Source organism: Plutella xylostella, chromosome 24 (assembly GCF_932276165.1).
Source record: "Plutella xylostella chromosome 24, ilPluXylo3.1, whole genome shotgun sequence".
Taxonomy (NCBI): domain Eukaryota; kingdom Metazoa; phylum Arthropoda; class Insecta; order Lepidoptera; family Plutellidae; genus Plutella; species Plutella xylostella.
Window position 1 is genome coordinate 4422158 of NC_064004.1, and position 23970 is coordinate 4446127.

General features: G+C 38.5%; 1 protein-coding gene across 1 annotated transcript; it reads left to right on the forward strand.

The window, feature by feature from the left end:
* Positions 1-15: 15 nt before the first annotated feature.
* Positions 16-22161, forward strand: LOC105395029 (charged multivesicular body protein 7). The gene is made up of 13 exons (XM_048629755.1): positions 16-439; positions 1147-1366; positions 2158-2335; positions 2804-2973; positions 11912-12048; positions 16856-16943; positions 17534-17669; positions 18859-18873; positions 19042-19148; positions 20128-20224; positions 20530-20652; positions 21430-21589; positions 22005-22161. The coding sequence occupies exons 1-13, from the start codon at positions 168-170 to the stop codon at positions 22156-22158; spliced, it is 1857 nt and encodes a 618-aa protein (XP_048485712.1). The 5' UTR covers positions 16-167; the 3' UTR covers positions 22159-22161.
* Positions 22162-23970: the final 1809 nt, after the last annotated feature.

The following is a 23970-nucleotide window of genomic DNA, read 5'->3' on the forward strand; positions in this document are numbered from 1 at the left end:
CTGTCAAAAGTCAAGTCAAGACAGACGGTGTAACTTTTTTTGTTCAATCGTCAAATCGTGCTTTGATTTTGTGTGCTTTTTAGAATTTAGACCAAATTCACCGTGAAACCATTGTGAAAACCACGTCAGTGTTATTTGGCTGAACCATTAAAACCCCAAATCCCACAATGGGGCTGGGCGACAATCGAATACCGGAAGACAAACTTCCATCGTGTTGGTCGGACGATGTCCGTATGAATGCACTTTTTGCGCCTTTCCGACTAAAGTCTGCCAACCCTGAGTCTTGGGAGATGAAGATGAAGTTCTGGTCTGATATGCTGCGGCAGTGGTGCCGGCATAAGAGCGATCCGATAGTCTCGGCAGCCGACGCAAGGGTTGCCTTTCATCGCAAGGGTCGAACTCCCGCCTGCCTTGAAATAGTTATCGATGAATGCTTCCAGTAAGTCACACGTGCTATTTTCACCGTAAAAACTCATATTCGCAAGCTTCGTTACCATTGTTTATCTTTTTTGCAGATATCTTTTTGTTGTTGTATGTAATTATGTGTGACCTTTGCCATCTACCAGGATATGACATGCTAAAAATAAACAAGATATTTTATTTTTAAAGTTCATCCTTTGTTTGGGTCTGTATTGATTTAAACTTCTCGAAACTTGCATTTATGTGTAAATGTTGTGCAAATTACTATTGTGCTGAGATTGAGTTGTACCTTTATGTAGCATGTTAGCATCTGTGGATAAGATATTGCTTTGCATAGATAAGTAATCTTGAACAATTGTAATATCAGCCAAATACTCAATATTTCATCCCAAAGTATGCTTTGGTATTACTGGAACTAACCAATTTCGTATTTATTCATACTTCAGTGGCAAAAGGCCTATACAACACAATCCCAATCAGCTTCCTTTTTGAATTCACTGATTTGATATTTAGTATGCACCTCACAATATTTCATGCTAGGTTAGTATATTGTTTTCTCACTGGCTTCAACTCCAAAAAAATTAATAGAATAGAATACTACTTCAATGATTTCACAGAACACAAAATAACAATTTTATAAAAAGTATAGTAGTATTTCACCTTGGCAGCCTCATTGCTAAAAGCCATCTCTTCCAACCTTTAAAAATACCCCTGTGAAACTTTCAGAAATGGCGAGGTGTCTCCCATCTCCAAATATCAGCAGATCCTCCACAACGGGCCCGAGGGCTGGGTGCGTTGGGGTGCCCGCATTGCCTTCAAGCCAGCAGCTCTGGCGTTCACAGCGGTATCATTCCTGATGCCCGGCAAGGCAACTGTTGATAGTGATGGACTGCCAAAAGCTAGTATTGATTCTACACAACGATTTGTGTTGGAAAGTGCTGTTCAGGTACGTTGTTGTATATCTTGTGTATATCTTTTAAGAATAAGAATATGAATTTATGTCTTTTGGATACTTTTTGCATGTGATATATAACAGCTCCAATGGTGATGGCTAGCAATATTTTAGGAAAAATTTACTGGCCTAGTTGAATTTTTAGGAAATTCATTCGAATTTTTATCATTTTTATACTCAGTTAACTGTAGCTATCATATCAACATTTATTGTATGCTTGTGAGTCCCACATTGCCATTATTTCCATTGGCTAATAAATGGCAATAATACACAATGATATCAATTATCTAAAAGACCTATACTTTGATACAAGTTGAATAAAAACAGTCATGTACAGAATTATCTTGCTTATCAAACGGCATAAGCATAGCTATAATTTCAGTTGTTGGTTGATAATGGTAGTGTAATTGAAATTTGTTACATAATATTTTCTGATAAGTACCTATTTATGAAAGGTTTTGTTGTTATGGAGACATGAGAAATGGAATAAACTCTTGAGTAGCACTGTAAACTTCACTAATTCCCCATTGCAAAGCTGCATTATCCCTGCTAAGAGATAGATAGATGGATAGAATACTCTTTATTTGCACACCAACAAAGAATCATAGGAATAACAAATTGCTGTGGGAAACCATTTATACACAAGTAGCTGTTCCCACGAGCTTCACTTCACCTTAAAAAGTTCTCCCATGGGAATTTCAGGATAAAAATAGGCTATGTGTTAATCCAGGGTGACAGCTAACTCCATACTAAATTTCATTAAAATGATCAAAAACCATCCACAGGAGCAAGCAACAGACCTCCTCCACAACTTCCCTCCGGACGCTGAACGCATCGGGTCCATCGAGGAGCTGATGCGGGGCGCGGGCTGGCCGCCGGCGCGCAGGGAGACCTTCGAGCTGCTACTCGGGTACCTCGTCAGCCAGGGGCTGGCGGTGAAGAAGGACGATGTTGTTAAACTTGGTAAGATAGGAAGATTTTATTTGTTATAAAAAAATATAATTCTTAATGAAGAAGGCAAGAGTTCATTCTCTTTGGAAGTGTTATTATATTGTGCTCTTTGAGCAATACATAGGTATAAGCTGGATATTATATGTCTAGCAGTGTTAGATTACTAATGTGTATCGCATAAAATATCTCGGAAAACCCATAGGAAAAATTTCGATTTTATACAAAATTGTTGGGATCTTTTTAGTGGACTGTATTTATAAGTTGCTAGATCAAGTAAACTGCACTTTTATTATTTTCACTATTATTTATTGCAATGCAAGCACAATGCACATGTTACATGGGTTAGTGGTAGAAAAGTTTTTATTTTTTATTCATCTGCCTTCGACATTCTGTCTTTATCAGATTGTATGTTCACTATCCTTAGTTTAATTGTGTGTAGCCAACAAACTAACATTAACATATGTATTTATTGCATTCCAGCGGACTCCCCCAGCTCAAAACCCGCCCCAGTATCAGAGTCAGAGCTGGCTCTGTGCCGGCTGGGCGCCTCCGAGCGCCGCCTGGCCGAGGAGCTGGCGCGGCTGGCGCGCGAGGCGGAGCGCGCGGGGCAGGACGCCAAGGCACTGGCTACTACCGGCAATAGACTAGCTGTAAGTGGTTTTAAAAATGAGATAGTACCTTTTGAATGGATGAAGCGATTTTGATGATAATTATGTCAATATAATTGAAATTAATTCAGCTTCCTTAAGCTTGAACGGAAATCAAAATCAGCACATCCGTTTTTTAGCTACGACGCCATTTTTCGCTAGTTTATATTTGACGTAGATCAAAAAAGGGCAATCCGGTTTAGATCCTGTTTGTAGACTTGAAAAGCTGTTTTATTAATATCGGTTCATCCGTTTTTGGAGTACAAAGCTATTAGTCTCGAGTGTCTCTCCTGGCCGAGGAGCTGGCGCGGCTGGCGCGCGAGGCGGAGCGCGCGGGGCAGGACGCCAAGGCACTCGCTACTACAGGCAATAGACTAGCTGTGAGTTACATACTGTTACTTATGGTATAAAAGGGCCCCATTACCCGAGACAAAATTGGGATTTCAAAAATGGGACCATAACTTTTGAACGGCTGTCCCGATTTTGATTATAAATAGAGCGGAAGAATCGCAATAAACCCAGCTTTCTAACGCTGTAACGCGCATCAAAATCGGTTCATCCGTCTTGGAACCCCTAAGCTATTCGCCGCGATTTATTTTGCTCTTCCGCCCCACACTCGGATCGAACGGACGTGTTTTTTGTTAACGCTCTCAATTTATATTGTTTTAATTAATATAATATTCAAAGTTTTTGGTGCTTTTTCTGCAACATCGGTGCCTCTCGTTTCTTCTTGTGGAGACTGCCGTAAGCTGCCGCGGCCATATTGGTTGGTGTCGGACTTCTCGCTCGATCTTACCTGCCTGGGACGCCCAGTGAGTACATCTACATCTAACAACAGCATATACATCGAAAATAAATTAAAAAAGCTTGGAAGCGTTAGACTGGGATCGAACCCGCGGCCCACCGATCTGAGCCGGCGCCTTGCCCGCTACACCACTGTTACCTGCCGCCCCGCAACGAAATTAAGAATTGTATTCTACACTGACCTGTTACCATCGACTGCATTAAGGGTCTGCAATAGGGAATCGAGGGTTGGCATTGTCATAGAATTATATAGTAAATGATGCTCTACAGCCTTGAAAAAAATCACACAGGTAGCCGAAGAGTCTAGCTAGGTGCTGAATCATTCGAATTTAAGTAAATGCTTATGGATAACTGTAAATTAATTTCGAAAAACCAGTAAATCACACTCCCGTATTGTAACAACTGTGTCGTAATTATAAAGAATTTTCATATGATTCTTATCAAATTATAAAGATAAATGCTTGGACTAGGCGCTAAATACCTTGTTTTTAAATAAACACACACTTATTTTGTGTAAATTAATAACAAACTTGGGAAATTTTTTTCCCTCAAATCTTCATACAAATATCTATGGCGGCTTTCTGTGTTATAAAATCATAAACACAAGCGACGTTTGACTCAGTCGGCCGCTGGCCTCCAAAGAAGGGTCACGTCGGTTTAGGCAGCACTGACAGCTCGCGATCTTTTCGTGTACAGATACAAAATCACTGCACATTGGTTGTCATTGCACTTTTTCAACTTTTATGACACCAACATAATTTGATTTGAAATTGAGGAAGCATAATTCTTACACTATATTCAATACATTAAATTAAATTAGATAGTGGGCAATGTTCTCGCGTGACATTACAGTCTCGTAAAGGTCCGATGAGGAGCAGGAATATAGCGAATTGATCTAAGTGATGACAATACGTAGGAACATTAGGTTAGGATTCATCAAAAACACAGTCTCATGGTACTGGTTGAGGAATGGTCTCGTGAGGATCTGATGAGGGCAGTAACAAGGTGGTGACTGAATTTTATTTCAAAGATGTTAATAGCTAAAAGCATCGAGTTTGGGCTATTAAGTATGTTTTTCAGAGAGACAGAAAGATATTTTAGGTTTCCTCTGGATTAGTTAGGTTTACTGGGTTTACTAAATTCACTCGTAACGTAAAATTGATAATGACGGCATTTCTTCTAAAGACAGTAGTTACTAAAAAAACCAACGATAGATGGCGTAATTTGCAGAAGTACATATCTAGTCACCCTGTCACGGGGTGACTTCGGTTGGTAACTCAGAAAAAATACTATATGTTATTGCATCAATAATAAAAAAATCAAGAAAATATTCAAAGTTTCCATCCTCGCACACAAATCACAAAATCATGCCCTGTTCTAGGAGCAGGGTCTACCCTAGTGCATTTTCATGACCACTTTTCGGTTCTACCTTTTTTGACCCAAGATTTATTTGCCTAATCTCGTATTGCATAGTAACGTTTGGTCAAAGTCTCGTTTCGCCGAAAATCGTATGGCATAAATCTCGATTAGTAAAAAGTTATTTCGCATTATCTTGTTTAGCCTAATAATGGTATGGCCAAATCTTGAATAGCCTAATAATAGGTTTATACAAAGTAATGATATTTGTTTGGCTTTAACTTTGACGGCGCGTCTGTCTATAGCGCAAACTTGTGGCTTGTATTGTTTCCGCTGTTTGGAAAACGCTCCGCTCCGCTTCGCTGCACTCCGCTTTGGTTTTGATGAACATGTGCACCTAACACGCTACTCCTCGCTTTGCTCGTCGTCGCACCTATCTTTAGGTTTCGATCTCATGGGGTTTGTAATAATTATTGTATGTGTATTATAAATGTATGTTGTATTGCTCGTTAACTTTCGATTTTTTAATCATTCAATATCGTGATTTTCGGGATGTATGAGAAAAAATACCACAATTTGTACATTTACTACATACTTTATATATTATTTATTAAGATAACATTAGGAGAAACAAGATTATACATAGGTATAGACGAACATACATTTGAGCAAAGGAAACTTAGGTGTTTAAAGATTGTGCCTAAAGAGTTTTAGACGAAACGAGCCTTATGCCACATAATTCTTGGCAAAGTGATGGTTCGGCGAAAAAAGTTTAGACCATACGAGTTATGCGAAATGAGTTTTGGTGAATAAAGATTATGCGAGATGACGGGAACCGCCACTTTTCACTTGTGTCCCACCGGTTTCGGTGCTCAGCGGAATAGCACCATTAACCATTATTATTCTGAGATATCATCACTTCTTATTCTGAGTTACCCAACATAAAAACACGCCATCTATTGAAATCATTTTTTAATTAGGATTTGTCTATGGTGTGGTCCCCAAATTTAAGGGTAAAAGCGAAATAATTATATTTTAACCTTTTTTTATACCTATTATATTAAAAGACCAATTCAACGATACCCTACCTACACCATCAAAATAACCGGAAAAAATATCAGCCCCAATTTACTTGTATGGGAGAGGGAGTACCCCAATATTTTTTTGGGGTACTCCCCATATCTATGCGAAATATCAGCTTGATATCTTTACCCGTTTCTGAGAAAAAGGGCGGTGACAGACAGTCAGTCAGACAGACGGACAACAAAGAGATCTTATAACGATTGCTTTTTTTCCTTTTGAGGTACGAAACCCTAAAAATAAGAAAAAATATTATTCTGCTACCAAAAAATATACTTACAAACATACAATCGAAAAATATTACCCTCCTCCTTCGGCAGTCTGGTAAAAACAAGTGAGACAGGGGGTCATTCTGGACTTTTGTTCTACGAGTTTTAAAAATTAACAAAAAAAAACCTTTTTCATAGAAACTTTGATGACACGTGACTTTTTACCATGGAAAACGAATATTTTTTTTCGCGAATTTGCAAAACTCGTAGAACAAAAGTTGTTCAGAATGACCCCTTGAGTTGAGTCATCCCCTTTCGGCTTAGTATACCCTTAGTATCTACACTTTAATACCTGTAGTTACCTTTCTACAAGTAAGTAAATACTACATTTGTTTAGAAAGCTAATCGGGTTCCGAGTATGGAGAAAAGTGGCACCCCTATTAATTTCTACTCTTTCCTGGTGCTTACCAGTGTAATTAAAAATTATACTTACCCTCAAATCACTACTTGAAAATAATTGTCAATAAAGTTGGCGAGTAAAAGTTTATGACCCACTGTGCAAACTTACATGTGTGCGTGTCACTGCGTGTGCTGTGTGAAGAGCATTGAAAACCCAAATTTGGCGGGGCACGTCACCCTGTACGGGCCCTTAAAATGCTTCGAACTCCTGAGAAATGTAACTCGGAATCGAATTTATCACAAATTGCAATTGAAACTACTCCAGTCAGATTTAATGCACGAAACATAAAGCGAAAACGCTCCGAAGATATTACCACTGAGCTATCGGACTTCAAGACTGAAATCAAGGATATGTTGTCAACATTCATGCTCAAACAGTCTACCGAAGGAGCTCAAATAACATCGTCTTTGAAAACTATAGAAAGCTCACTCTCCTTCCTGGCTGAGCAATACGAAGATATGAAGAAGAAAATGGAGGATATGGAACGAGAAAATAAAAAGGACAAAGAATACATTTGCATCCTTGAAAACAAAGTAGAGGAACTTCAAAAATCACAACGTAAATGCTCTTTAGAACTAAAAAACGTTCCGAAATTGTCCACTGAAACTAAATCTGCACTTATTGATATGGCAACCAACCTCTCAAAGTCGCTGAAGATCGAATTGAGTTCGAATGACATAAAAGATATCTACAGGACATCCGCTAAAGGAGATAAAGCCCCTATCGTAATGGAACTATCCTCGTACATACAAAAAACTAACTTGATTAAAGGTGCAAAGAGCTACAACTCGCAGAATAAAAATAACAGACTAAGTACACTTAATTTGGGGATGAAGTGTGACTCTACGCCCATCTTCCTCTCAGATCATTTAACACAAAAAGGAAATAGACTTTTCTATTTAGCAAGAGAATTATCCAAAGCTCAAAACCTGAAGTTCTGCTGGACTAACCTTGGCAACGTCTTTATAAGAAAAGACGAGAACTCCCCAATTGTCAAGATTATCAATGAGTCGCAGATCCAACGCATGTACGAAAGCGATAAATGACTAGGTCTAGGCTTTGTAATATATTGTACTGATACTGCTCCTAACTTGTTTACACTCTACATACCTACATTAACGCACTCAATTACTCACACAAATCCACTATACCGTCAACACAAACAAACAACTCACTCACACACAAATCTCTCATTAATAGTAATACATATCACAAACACACACTCATCCTGTTTCCATATAACAAACAAATCTAAAAATACTAAATATTATAAAAACCTAAATATGTTAATATTTTGTTGCAACAACGTTGTTTTTGACTTCTGCTCGTTTCAAATTGATACATTTAAACACAAGTGTATGATTTCCCACGAACTACTTAAATTGATTAATGGATAGTATTCTACAGACAACTAAAGAACTAGATGAAATACAAGTAGCCCAGGTTATAAGTTGCAGGCCGGAGGATGTCCAATATAACATACAATCAACGGACCACCTTAATATCATAACACAAAACATACGTAGTATCTACGAAAATTTTGACCAATTTCAAGTTACACTAACTGAACTGAACGTAGAGTGTGACATCCTGGTTATGACAGAATGCCATTTAAATAAAAACAAACCAATTCCTACCCTAAATGAAAACTATATTTCATTTTATACTAAAAACACAATAAATAAATGTGACGGAGTCATATTTTATGTAAAAAAATCTCTAAATTGTAAAGTTAGTGAACAATGTATCAAAAATGCTTCCTGTCTAGTACTAACTCTTGCTGACACGGTTTTGGTTGGTATCTATCGTACGCCTTCGATAAAAAATACAGATGACTTTGTCCAATCTCTGTCATCTCTTTTAAACAACTACAGTGGCTATCATAATATCATTGTTACCGGTGACATTAACATTGATATCAAACAAGACAACGTAGATAGAAACAGCCATAATTATTTAACTACACTAGCTTTTCATGGTCTTCTTCCGGCTCACAAATTTCCTACGCGACAGAAGATGTGTTATGATCATGTAATGATTAAAACATCACAGCCAGCTAAATCATTAATCTTAAGCAACTCTCCTACTGATCACTCTACAGTGCTACTGAACCTTTTCTCCAAAGTTATACGTCAGATCATACATAAAACAAAGATCTCATTAAACTATAAAAAAGCGTTATCTGAGATAGAACCCAACCTACCAACTATATTAAAAACAACGGATCCTTCCGAAGCAGCGGAACAGCTAGTGATAAATATTGCGACAGCAATTAAAAACAATCAGACTGTCACTAAGGTCCCTGTAAGGAAACGTTGCATCCAACCTTGGATAACACCCGGTATATTGCGATGCATTCGAAACCGAGATAATTTACACCGCAAAGTAAGAAAACATCCAGATGACCAGATTCTAAGAATAACTTATACACGCTACAGAAATTACTGCAATAAGCTGGTTAAAAAACTCCACAACATCTTTGATTCAACTACACTAAGTAACGCGAAGAATAACCCCAAGTCACTCTGGAATTCAATACGGTCAATATGCAGTATAAACAAAAAGAAAAATTGTAGTGCAAATGATAAACTTAAAACGATCTCATCATCCATATTAGAATCAGCTAATCTTGTAAACCAACACTTTTCTAACATTGGCAAGAACCTTGCAGATGCAATTATTACTTCTTCCCCCATCCCACCCCCAACAAATGCTAACCCCATAAATGCATCTCCTGTTGACTCGTTCGTGCTCCATAAAGTTGATTGCCTGGAAGTGGAGACCATTATAAATAATCTTTCTAATGACTCAGCACCTGGCTGCGATAACATTTCAACGAAGTTCATTAAAGCTGCCAGACACTTGCTAATCCCTATTATATGCCATATATGCAACCTCTGCTTCGAAAATGGAAAGTTCCCATCCATATTCAAAAGAGCTATTGTCACCCCTATCCATAAGGGCGGGAGTAGAGATGACTTAAATAATTACCGGCCCATCTCAGTGCTCCCCGTGCTATCTAAGATACTGGAAAAATTAGTTAATAACCGGCTCAAATGTTTTCTCATAAAGAACAACATACTTTCTAAAAACCAATATGGCTTTCAAAACGGAATCTCCACAGAAGATGCTATTATAGCTTTGACCGAAGATATAAGCACGAACCTAGACAGGGGCAATAAATGTGTAGGGGTCTTTCTCGACCTGGCAAAGGCCTTTGACACCGTGTCTATGCCTATTCTCATGGATAAGCTTTATGCCATTGGTGTCAGAGGTTTACCTCACGCGCTCTTTGCTGACTATTTATCAGAACGTCGGCAACAGGTTAAGCTCGGTGAATGCGTAAGTGACTCAAAAATAGTATCGTTCGGGGTTCCGCAGGGTAGTGTCCTCGGCCCCACTTTATTTCTCATATATGTAAACGATCTCTGCAATTACAATCTAAAAAACTGCAATATATACACATACGCCGATGACACTGCCCTTATTTTTCAAGATAAATCCTGGGAAAGCTTAAAAGTTACAACTGAGTCCGGAGTAAGTCACGTCTGCAACTGGCTGAGGAAGAACCTGCTAACTCTTAATGTCAATAAAACCAAATTTATACCTTTCACGATACGCAAAAATACTTTACCCCATCCTGATTTTTCTATCAAAGTACACACTTGTCAAAACCCGAACCAAAATAACTGCTCCTGTGACAAAATTGAAATGGTGACCGATATTAAATATTTAGGAGTAATAATTGACCAAAACCTCACCTGAAAAAAACACATAAATAATACATCTGATAGGGTTAGAAAGCTGATCTGGGTGTTTAAGAAGTTAAGGAACGTGGCCGATTCTAAGCTCCTAATATCTACCTATAAAGCTCTGGCGCAATCTGTCCTATCATACTGCATCCCAGTTTGGGGTGGAGCGGCTAAGACCCATTTTATAACGGTAGAAAGAGCCCAAAGGGCTCTAATAAAAGTCATGACATTTAAGCCAATGCTATTCCCAACTTTTGAACTGCATAATACGCACAAACTTTTAACCACGCGCCAAATTTATATTTTACATAGTATTTTAAGAAAGCATAAAACCCTTACATTTTCCCCTCAGCATATGCTTAAACGAAGAAACGATGTTGTTTGTAAAGTACCTGAACGTAATACAGAATTTGCCAAAAAACATTTCATAAGTCAATCATCAACAATATATAATAAATTAAACAAGAAACTTAAAATTTATCCAATGACAACAATTGAAATAAAACGAACCTTGCCATGCCATTTAATAAAATTGTCTTATGCGGATACAGAAAATCTTATAAATTAGATAAACACACACACAACACACACACAAGTACACACATGCACACACACACAAACACACACACACACACTCACACACACACACACACACACACACACACGCACACTCACACACACACACACACACACACACACTGCACACTTAAGTACGCTAGCATATTTATTTTGTATTAACTAAACATTGTTTTATAATTTTAAATTACTTAATACTTACCTACTGTTAAAGTTTTTTGCATTATTGTTAAAGATTTGAATTGCTTAAAGTTATCTTTTGTTATATCTCTCAATTCTAAACTTTAAAAATTAACGTTAAAGTACACTTATATCTAAGTATTTACCGTCTAATCTAATACCTACTTGCTTTTATATTGTCCTGGTGGATGAGCGGGGTACCTAGTAAGACAGGCTACCGCCTAGTACAAGGGCCCTTGCCACTTTTGAATGTAATGTGTTTATGACAATAAACTATTTTGAATTTTTTTTGAAATTTTAGCATAACTATCACGTCACTCACTGCTGTATCTTTTTATCATTCTCTTCCTCACTAGATTGACCTTCAATGACCATTTTCTAACTATACTCTGTCCATTATATTATTGGTTTTTTGACATTCGAAATCCCATACATATTTGATAACTGCAAAGGAAAACTAACTTTACTTACCAGACATAAGGAAACGTCAAAAATGCAATTACATAGTTAAATTTCTTCCACAGGCCAAAACAGTCCTCCGTCGCAAGCACACCCTACTAGCCCGCGCAGAGAAATGCGCCGCCGCTCTAGACAACGTGCAACAACTGGCCATGACGATGAGACAGGCGGGGACGGATGCGACTGTTGTGAATACTTACAAGTGAGTTATTCGAGAGACAATTATGTAGGTAAAGCGAGCTTCCCCTTAAGAAGTATTCTCGTGGGAATTCCGGATTTACAGCGTGTTTTTACATGAAAGAGGAACAAAAATACACAAAAACACACAAAAAAAATATTTTTTCCTCTTTATAATAAAGTATAAGTATAGCATATAATAGCCCGCGCAGAGAAATGTGCCGCCGCTCTAGACAACGTGCAGCAACTGGCCATTACGATGAGACAAGCGGGGACGGATGCGACTGTTGTGAATACTTACAAGTGAGTCACCCACGAGTCACTTATGTAAGTCAAGCGAGCGTCGCCTTTAGATGTTTTCTCGTGGGAATTTCCGGAGTACGGCGTGTTTTACTTGAAAGAGGAACAAACATACACAGAAGCACACAAAACAATGTTTTTTTACTCTTAATAATAAAGTATATAAGTATGATAGCAAACGATAGCTCATGCACAGAAATGTGCCGCCGCCTTAGACAACGCGAACGTACAACAACTGGCCATGACGATGAGACAGGCGGGGACTGATGTGACTGTAGTGAATACTTACAAGTGAGTCACTTTGGAGTCACTATGTGTGCTATAGATGGTCCTAGGTATTATAATATGTGCTACAGATGGTCCCGCGAGCTTCGCTAAAAGAGTTTTCCGGAGTACAGCGTAGTTTTTAGTGAAAGTGGAAGAAACATACACAAAAATAATAAAAAGAATTTCTGTATAATATAGTATAAGTATACCTAATAGCAGCATAGCTGGACAACGTGCAACAACTAGCCATGACGATGAGACAGGCGGGGACGGATGCGACTGTTGTGAATACTTGCAAGTGAGTCACCCGGGAGTCACTTACATAGGTACTATGTGTGTTGTAGATGGTCCGACAAGCTGGGATTTATAAGGTTGTCCGTGGGAATTCCGGAGTACGGAGTTTTAAAAGCAGGTATAAGATAATTGTTAATTTTGCATACAACAGTTTCATATCATATAGCGGGTTGGTACGGAACCCTTCATTAAGTAAATCCGATTTGCTCTTAACCACTTTTTGAGGTCTCTGCCTGCACCCCTCAGGGTCTGCGCTATTAAGTGCACTTATTTATTTATTTATGAATATAAGGCAAATCAACAGTACATGTTACAATACACATACAAAAGAAAGGTTAGAGAGGTACTTCGTCAATATTTATAGGTTCAAACTCAAACTCAAAACTCAAATTTTTTTATTCATCGTATAAATATAAAATTTTCTGATGAACGTCAATTTTTACAAATTACTCTCCGTTCGGATAAGGGGGGGCTCTTTCTGTCTAAGGAGAAGAACGGAGGCAAGAAACTCCTGAGCCATCTTTTCAAAAAAAGACTTAAAACTAGTTGGTATACAATACAAAGCTTAATAATTATTATTATAATAATATGAGCAGAGCTAACTACTTATCACAGCCATGCATTAACGTCCTCTAAGTAATCATCAATTTTATAATAAGCTTTTTTACTGAGTTTCTCTTTAATGTAACACTTAAACTTATTCTCTGGCATTTGAGCAACTTCTGCTGGAAGCTTATTATAAAATCTAATACAGTACCCTAAAAACGATTTATTAACTTTCGCCAGACGCATCGCTGGAAAAGCCAGCTTATGCTTGTTCCTAGTATTAATGTCATGATTACTGCCAATTGTATCAAAAGTTGAAATATTCTTTCGTACATACATTAAATTGGAAAAAATGAACTGACATGGAACTGTAAGGATGTTAATTTCTTTAAATAGTTCTCTCAATGAATCCCTGGAACCAAGTTTGTATATAGAGCGGATGGCTCTTTTCTGTAATACAAATATAGTTTCAATATCAGCTGCTCTACCCCAAAGCAAAATGCCATACGATAATAAGCTGTGGAAATAACTAAAGTAAACTAATCTGGCGGTTTCAACGTCGGTCAGCTGTCTAATTTTCCGTACAGCAAAAGCTGCGGAGCTCAACCTTCCAGACAATTTTTCAATGTGAGGTCCCCACTGTAACTTTGAATCTATAGTCATCCCAAGAAAGACAGTATCATTAACTAGGTCCAATTTATTCCCATCTAGAATAATGTTAGTATCGCATTGTCTAACATTCGGCAGTGTAAATTTAATACATTTCGTTTTCTTAGAATTCAATAGAAGATTATTAACGGTAAACCAATCGTGTATGTCAGATAGAATTGAATTAATTTCATTAAAATTATTTTCTCTTCTTTTAACTTTAAAAAGCAAAGAAGTATCGTCAGCAAATAAAACTATATTAGTCAATTTTTCAACCATAAAAGGCAAGTCATTAATATAAATGAGGAATAAAAATGGTCCTAGAATAGATCCTTGAGGGACGCCTATTTTTACATGAGCCCCCTGTGATTTAGTATTGTTAATATCGACCCTTTGTTGTCTCTTGTCTAAATATGAAGATATCAAATCTAAAGCCTTTCCTCCTATTCCATAGTATCTAAGTTTCGAAATTAAAGTCTGATGGTCTACACAATCAAACGCCTTCGACAGATCACAGAAGACTCCAATAGCATCGTGATGGTCTTCCCAGGCGTCAAATATGTGCTTAATCAACGCAGTACCGGCATCGGCTGTTGATTTGCCTTTTGTAAAACCATACTGCTGGCTATGAAACAATCGAGCATCATTGAAATGCAAAAGCATCTGACTGAGTATGACCCTCTCAAATATTTTACTCAAAACTGGAAGAACCGAGACAGGCCTGAAATTTGCAGGGTCCTCCATATCCCCACTTTTGAACAGAGGTATAATTTTACTAAATTTCATAAGATCTGGGAACACACCTTCAGCGATACATTTATTAAAGATGTTAGCCAAAATTGGGGCGATTTTATTAATAATAGAAAGAACAAATTTAACTGACATTCCCCACAAGTCTTCAGTTTTCTTCATATTTAATGACTTAAATGTTTTTATAATAGTTAATGTATTAATATATCTGAATTTAAATTCCTTATCGGTTGAAGGTGCGTTCTCCTTCGTCAGGGTTTCAGCTGCTGCAGCCGAAGAATCTAGGTTACACGTAGTCTCTAAAGGAATGTTCGTAAAAAACTCTTCAAAGACCCTCGCCACCGCATCATTCGATGTTATAATGTCATTGCCTACCTTCAAAGATAAATTTGTCTCGCGTGTTCGATTCTTCCCCGTTTCGTTATTAATAATAGTCCAAACGGCCTTAGATTTGTTAGCAGAGTCTTTAATCTTGTTATTAATAAAAATTGTCTTCGCACAGTGACAGACACATTTATACATCTTGCTATATTTCTTCACATAAGATTGAAAGTCAGGTCGGAGTATGAATGTTTTCATCTCATACAGATCATATAATGTCGCCCTGCTTTTGCGAATACCCTCTGTAGCCCAGTCACAAAATTTAATTTTATTGTCAATCAAAACTTCCTTCGTTTCAAAATTACTCTCAAACTCATCAGCTATTATCTTAAACAAGTTACTATACATCTCATTAGAATTGCAATCTAATTTAACATTCGGAAGTTTTTCGTCTAGTTTCTTCAAGTAATTGTCAATTTTCTTTGTAGTAATCGGTCTGCATCTCACCTTAGTTTTATTTGTCTTGTCAGTGTTTACTAAGGTAATGGTCTGCCCACTGTGGTCTGACCTCAGACAATTAATCACACTACTGTCTTTAAACTCACAGTTACAGAATATGTTATCTAGACAAGTGGCTGACGTGGGTGTAATTCTAGTTGGTTCCAGAAAAACATTAAAAAGATTAAATGATTTAAAAAGTAACAACAATTTCGACCTATTAGGAGAGTCACCTAATAGGTCAACATTAAAGTCACCACACACTATCTTTTTACTATTGGAAGCTAACCTTAGAACATCCTCCATGACAGTCTCAAAGGTAATAAAATCACCAGTAGGTGGCCTGTAGGTACATACTATTATATACTTATTAAGCTCTGCACATGAAATTTCTATATGGTGTTTAACAGAAAGAGCAACTATATCCTTTCGTTCTTTACATTTACAATTTTCTTTAAGAAATATAAGTGACCCACCATGCTCGTTGATATTTCTGTTAAAACAGCTTATAAGTTTGTAATTTTTTAATTGGAACATCATTTTATTCTCGTCTAACCAATGTTCTGTGATACATAAACAATCAATGTTAAATTTTTCCGAAAATAGTTCTATTTCTAACAATTTAGAAGAAATACTCTGAATATTCTGATGTACCAATTTAAATTCATTCTTAAATGTCTTGTCCTTCGATAGTTTTGAGCCGAGAGAGCAGTGAACTGAATCAATCTTTATATCAACGCTATGATGCTCTCCCGTTGTCTGAAAATCTAATTTAAATCTACTGTACTATTTTCAGTATTACTACTGACGGTGTCAATAGGGACACAAGTTTTCTTCGTTATAATGCTTATAACTGAGTTAATAAGAGGAGCTACTTCTGTAGCTAAACGTCGTTTCTGATTTAAGGACAGAAATAAACTGTCCCAGGTCAACTTAAAATTATCTACATACAAATTAGTATCAAAGAAATTGATACAGTCAGATTTATAACACGCATTGTACATATTTTTATTTAGGCTACATGTCATATAATTGTATTTGTCAGGCGGAACAACTAGGTGGACTAAACTTTAGGTGGAACAACTAGCTATTTAAAAATTTATTATATAATAAGAGTAAATTGATGCTCCCGAAAAAGTTATCCTGGTTTACAGTATAAATTTTGTATACCTTTAAAATGTGAATTAAAATTAATAAAATATTTTCAGGATGAGCGCCGACGCGTTGAAACGCAACATGAAGGAGGGTGGCCTAGACGAAGACGCCGTGCACGACACCATGGACGACTTGAAGGACGTAAGTCCACCTCTTCCTACTTTTGTAGCAGTCAAGTAACATTTTAGTAGTAAAAAACATGCCACGAAAGGCGACTTGCAGTGAATTATGTAATTGAATGATTTTTTTTATTCGAGTGGGTAGGGTAGAAGCTTCAAAATATCAAGAACTAGCCGTTCCCGCGCGCTTCGCTTCACCTTAAAAAAGTTTTCCCGTGGGAATTCCGGGATAAAAAGTAGCCTATGTTCTTTCCCAGGGTCTAGACTATATGTATACCAAATTTCATTCAAATCCGTTCAGTAGTTTTGCCGTGAAAGAGTAACAGACAGACAGACAGACAGACACAGTTACTTTCGCATTTATAATATTAGTTAGGATGTAGGTGTGATTTCCTCACGATGTTTTACTTCACCATATAGGTAATATAAATTAAATTAATTTAAAATGATAATTTGGTATAGCTAGGATTTTATCTCAATGCCTCTCAAATAAGGTTCCATCGTGATCAAGGAAGACACAATTTATCGAACGGTATTAAAATATGTTAGAATAAGTTCTGTAACCATGTCCTGTATATCCATCTAAAATGAACCTTATCCCCACACACGCAGGTGCTAGACTCCTACGCCGAAGTAGAGAAGGCTCTGTCCACCACCGTGGACGACGTGGACGCGGCGGAGCTGGAGGAGGAGCTGATGCAGATCCTCAACTCCACCAACCAGCCGAGTGGCGGGAGCGCCGAGAAAGGTATGTCACACACACAGACACACACACACACAAACACAGACAGACACAAGAGCTGTGGTAGTTCAGTCGGGCTAGAGATGCGGGTTCGAATCCCAGCGCTGACATGCAGCCGAGAAAGGCAAGGTGGGTCAGATGTGCATTTCTACAGATATATCAAAGGAACTTCAGGCCCACTGCTGGGGCACGGGTCTCTCTAGATATTGAGTAGACTCCTACGCCGAGGTAGGCCTAAACCCTTCCTTCATTGGAAGGAGACCCGTGCCCCAGCAGTGGGGCCGTGATGGGTCGCGATGATGATGATGATGACGAGGTGGAGAAGGCTCTGTCCACCACCACAGACGACGTGGACGCGGCGGAGCTGGAGGAGGAGCTGATGCAGATCCTCAACTCCACCAACCAGCCGTCAGGGGGGAGCGCTGAGAAAGGTAAGAGGGTCAGAAAGAAAGAGAATTATTGGTGCTGCACAAATACACACTCAAACTACATTACAATAATAACAAAAAAATAAAAGAAAAAAGTAGGTAATTTAAAAATACACATAAGTAATAAAACACACAAAGAAGCAAGAAGATGTAAATTAGGTACCTATACAAAAAAAAATTGGCCAGCCGAGTGGAGGGAGCACTGAAAAAGGTAAGGGGGGGTCAGATGTGCATACTTACTCTTACTGTTAGATATAATTACTGTTTATCACGGAGTTTCTCAAAGGAACTTTAGGCTAATCATCACGACTCACGACCCATCACGTCCCCACTGCTGGGGCTCGGGTCTCCTTCCAATGAAGGTAGGGTTTAGGCCTAGTCCACCACGCTGGCCTAATGCGGGTTGGTGGTTTAGGCTAATGTCGGCATTAAATAGAGTCCTACGCCGAAGTAGAGAAGGCTTTGTCCACCACCGTGGACGACGTGGACGCGGCGGAGCTGGAGGAGGAGCTGATGCAGATCCTCAACTCCACCAACCAGCCGAGTGGCGGGAGCGCTGAGAAAGGTAATGGGAGTGGTTGCTGGACATATTCTATTCTATCCCATTCTATTCTATGGATGGTTTTAATATGGTTTCATCAAGCATGCTGGATCACACGCAAATTTCCCGCGTCCCGCGATATAAGAATAAATAGTTGTATGAAAATAAGACTTGCGAATACCGCGTGAGTGATGGAATGGGGAGAAAAACTAAAAAAATATTACAGATGGCGCCTTAGGCGACTGTGCCTAATTCCACAGTTCTAATTGGTTGGTTCAGTCGCCATTTGTTCTCCCCAACAATGTAATTGGTCATAACCAATTTTAACCATTAATACGTAATTAAATAATCTATTATTTGTAATAACTAACCTATTTCCCCCCAGCGACCCCGCACCTCCCCTCGCCCCCCGCGGCGGCGCCGGCGCGGAAAGTATCTGAGCGAGACTTCATCTTCGACGGAGAAGAGCGGGTGCTGGCAGAACTTAATGAACTGGGCTTGGACGACAGCCCTAGGGTATGTGGAGTACTTATATACCAGCAATAATTCTTAGTAATAAAATCTTCCAACTAGGTACTAAGATAAAGCGATGGTAGATCTGTAGGGTAAGAGTCCGCTTCCCAAGCCAGATTAAATTTGAGTACTTACAATGTATACCACTACTCGAGGAAACCTGTTCTGTGTGTACCTACAGTACTAAAAACTACAATTTGAAGTAAAAAACATAGCAACACCCCTAGTGTTTTTACTTCAAGAGCAGCGTTAAAAATGTTTTTTTTTTTTAATAGCCTATTTTGTTTCCCACTGCTGGGCAAAGGCCTCCCCTTTTTCCTTCCACACCCTTCGATCCTGTGCACTCTCAGCCCAGTTATTATCAAACTTATCCAGGTCGTCCCGCCATCTCCGTCTCGGCCTGCCTCTCCGCCGGCGCCCGTCGCCTGGCAAAATGGTTACTGGCATTTAAATTAAACCACCAACCCGCACTAGGCCAGCGTGGTGGACTAGGCCTAAAACCCTTTCTTCATTGGAAGGATAGGAATAGGGTAGGAATAGAAGGGTTTTGACTTGTGATGATTTCAATTAAAATAGGCGTTGCTGTCTTTGCTTTTATTTGACTCAAATCTCCCAATTACACACACAGAGCGGTGGTAGCGCAGTCTGGTTAACGCCTGCTTCTTACGTTATACTATACTTGCAATATCCGCGAGCTTCGCTTCGCCTTAAATAGTTTTCCCGTGGGAATTCCGGGATAAAAAGTAGCCTATGTTCTTTCTCAGGGTCTAGACCATGTTTGCCAAATTTCATTCAAATAGTTTTTCGTTCAGTAGTTTTAGCGTGAAAGAGTAACAGACAGACAGACAGGCAGACAGACACAGTTACTTATATTAAAATGATATTAAAATTATATATTATATTTATAGTTAGGATAGTTAGGATTAGGGAACTGTTATGTAATACCTACGTTATATATCAGTATTCTATTTGCTTTCCGTAGGTGAAAGAGTCCATCCCGCCAAGGAGCCAGCCGAAGAGCCAGCCAAAGGCCAAGCCAGTCGCCGTGGCTGAGGGCTGGACCCCACCCAAGACTCAAGGTAAATGATGAACTAACTTTAAAACACGAAAATAGACCTCAGAAATATAAATCAAGGCACCTTTTACATATGTACATGCATATCCTCAAGACTGTAATTCCCGAAGGGGTAGTCAAAGGTGTGTGTTTTCGTTGTATATTTGTACTCACGTGATAGGTCGCAAGCATTTTTTAAAAAGCCTTTTTCATCCTATTATAGGTAAGGGTAATTAAATTATTAATATGTTAAGAATCACGGCCTTTTCACGTACTTATTGAAAATTATTGTTAACTTTAGTCTAAGACACTTATACCTTTTCCCATCAGAACCTGCCCAGAAGCCCACAAAGTCATGGTACCCTCGTGAGGTTGACTTCGCTCTGGACAGTTCACTGGACAAGCTCAGCCAGAGCTTCTCGGAGCTGAGGACTGACGACCGACTGCATCCAGGTATTCTACTTACATAATATTATTATACAGGGTGTAAATGACTTGCTCTTGAAAGCAATTATTAAAGGACCACACTGAAGAACATTAAATACCTAAAGAATCATACACTGGATCATAATTATTTTATTTATTTATTTATTTGATACTTTATTGCACAAATATGAAATATAAATGTACAAAAGGTGGACTTAATGCTAAAAGCATTATCTACCATCCAACCTATCAATTTGTTTAAAATTTCGAGATCATGTCATTTAAATTAAATTTAAAATTAATTATTTCTGAATATGTTTACAGTATTCTTTAAGTAGGCACTAGAGCGTAAGTACATGTTATTTGTATATCTGGGGTCAGTGGTGTGCTAAATAGGTTTTTTTAAAAAGCTGTAGTAAGGACAACCGGTAAAGCAGGTACAAAAAACTATTACATTTCCAATTTACTTAACTACTTTAACATAGTTCAACAGAATAATAAAAAGTTAAACAAATCATAATTTTAGTTAATTTACCTGTATAATGTTGATTCATAAGGAAGGAATTCTGTACCTACGCTGCACTAACAAAGAAACGAATTTAAACATTATTTTGCAATCGCAACTTTTTCCCGTTACCGATTTGCAGGCGGTATGTGATTTCAGTACGGACCGCCATTTTAGATTGGAGATTTCTTGAATAGAGACCAAACGTTGGCCGGGCCCACAACCTCAGATTATCTATTGCAGTATCAAAAGCTATTCATTACTTATAACAGTTATAAAACTAAATTCCCCTCCCACAGGTCAGAAGCTAGACGTGCAGTTCCCCGCCCCCTCCAACATCTACAGCTCCGAGTTCACAGTCAGAGACCACACGCTGCGCGACGGCGTGTGGCTGTTCAACTGCAAGGATACGGATACTAATACCGGGGGTGTGGAGAATGACACGGTGGATTACTTCAGGTAATATAATAACACTGATTGGTAACAATACTGAATGAATGAATGAATTGTACAGGAGTTACCCTGTATCACGGAAAACGCCGCGCCCACTGCGGTACGCTCCACAAACCCCTAACCCATATACTATATGTATACTGCTAGGTTAGCGACCACACCCTCCGCGACTATTTCAGGTAATAATGCTGCCCTAATACATCACATAAAAAGTCACCCCTCCAGAATACGTTTAAAATATGAAATATGTTATTTTGAGGTATGCAGTAGTGTATTTCTGCACCTATTTTTTTGCCCATGCAATTTATCCGGCATACCAAGCCAATATAAAACTCCACCCAACACACCGAAATCATCCACTCCACTACCACCCACCCAACCCTCTTCACCCAAATTCATACCCAACTTCTCCCTCAAACAGCGCATCCAGCCCCGGCAAAGCGCCCTCCTCCTTCCAAATGGCTCCGGGCGGTGAGCGGAAACCCTCCCTCGCGTCGTGGACGCCCGAAGAACAGGCGGATACCACCCCAGACGACCTGCAGCGGCGGCTTGACCACCTGAGGGGCTTCTTATAATGGGGGGTGGGGGTTTAGACGCTTTTTTGAGGGGGGGGGGGGGGGAGGTGAGACGGTTTTTGTAAAAATAAGTTTTTAAGTTTCGTTTAAAATTTGATTACCTACTCACGTCCCACTGACCCATGGTAAACCTGACACAATATTTTTTTTATTGTCTCTGATTTTCCGGGATGTGAGGGGTTAAAAGTAAGAGAAAGATTTCAGAATGAGTTAAAAAAAATACCTATATGACACGTAAAAATTGGAAAAAAACACTTCCCTCCTCCCGAATTTGTATTTTAATTATAGCGATCGGTATGTGTTGTGACTAAAAACGTATGTAAGTGAACTATTTTTATTAATAATTATAGAAATGTGTAGTTAGGTTATCAAATTGTCTAGCTAGGAAGTTAGAATAACACTTTTATATGAAAATGACGATGCGATTTTTCTATGCGGGTTCGTTAGAGTATATTTAAAACTGTTATTATAATATGAAAATTAAAAGAAAATTCCAAAAAAATACTAATTCCTGGTTTAGCGTTACGAGTGGTACGGTCATGTGCAGAGAAACCTGACCCCCCTCTCATAGTAACAATGTGTTCGGGCTGGTGATACGGTCAAGCCCTGTCTGCCCTAAGGATGTCAGATGTGAGTGCATTATAGACCATTGAACCTATCAGTTCGTTCTTATTTGACAACCTTTTGCACTCACATCTGACATCCTTAGGGCTTGACCGTATCACCAGCCCGAACACAATGCTTCAGAGAGGGGTCACATTTATCTGCCTTATACTGTACGTGAATAATGCTTAAAGGTAAGCGTCCACCTATCGATATCGTACGTATCGTACCAAACGGATTTTCATAAATGCATGAACAAACGGCGTCGGAAATGCCGATGAAGTGGCCAAATTTTGTGTGAAATTCTATACAAAGAATACTGAATGCGATGCGTTCATTGCGTGCGATGCCGAAAGGTGGATGCTTACCTTCAATAAACGTTGTCAAATCAGAAACCGGGATTAAAAAAACTTATTTATTGGTTTAATTAAGTAATATAATTATGACGACCGAATGGCGTAGTGGTTAGTGACCCTGACTACTGAGCGGATGGTCCCGGGTTCGATTCCCGGCTGGGGCAGATATTGGTTCCCGGGTCTTGGATTTGCCTGTAAAATGGCAATAGGCCCGCCCCCTATTACATTGGGACTAACATAAACACTGGCGAAAAGTGGGTGCAGCAATGTACCTCTGCCTACCCCGGTGTGAGTGTTTTGTTTTATATGACTAACGCTGAAGGCCTGACATGAGACAGGCAGATGCGGAATGATGACAAAGTGTTTTAATTGAGAAACCCTGTTTTTGTATGTACGGTGCCAATTTTTGTTTAATGTCTTATACAGGGTGTTGCAAAAATGGTATACTAAGCCGAAACCTACATGTGCAAGAATTTTTCGCGAATTTTGAAATTCTGATTTCAGTTTCGGGCTTAGATATACCATGCTACACATGTAGGTTTCGGCTTCGTATACCCTTTTTGCAACGTCCTGTATATTTTTAAAGATAAGACATTTCAGTTCAGATTGTGTTCAGTTTTAAACACTATAACTAAATAAATTTTATAGATAGTTGGTCCGTTTAGATAGATAATAAAGTAATAGTATTATCCATGTATATACATATATCTGCCCACATCTGTAATATACATATAAAACGAAAACGTTTTACTTTAAAATACAAAATCTATAGACAATTCATTTTCAAGATGGCGAACGCTGGCGTTCATTGCACTAAATATAATAACAAATAAATGTATATATTTTTATGTAT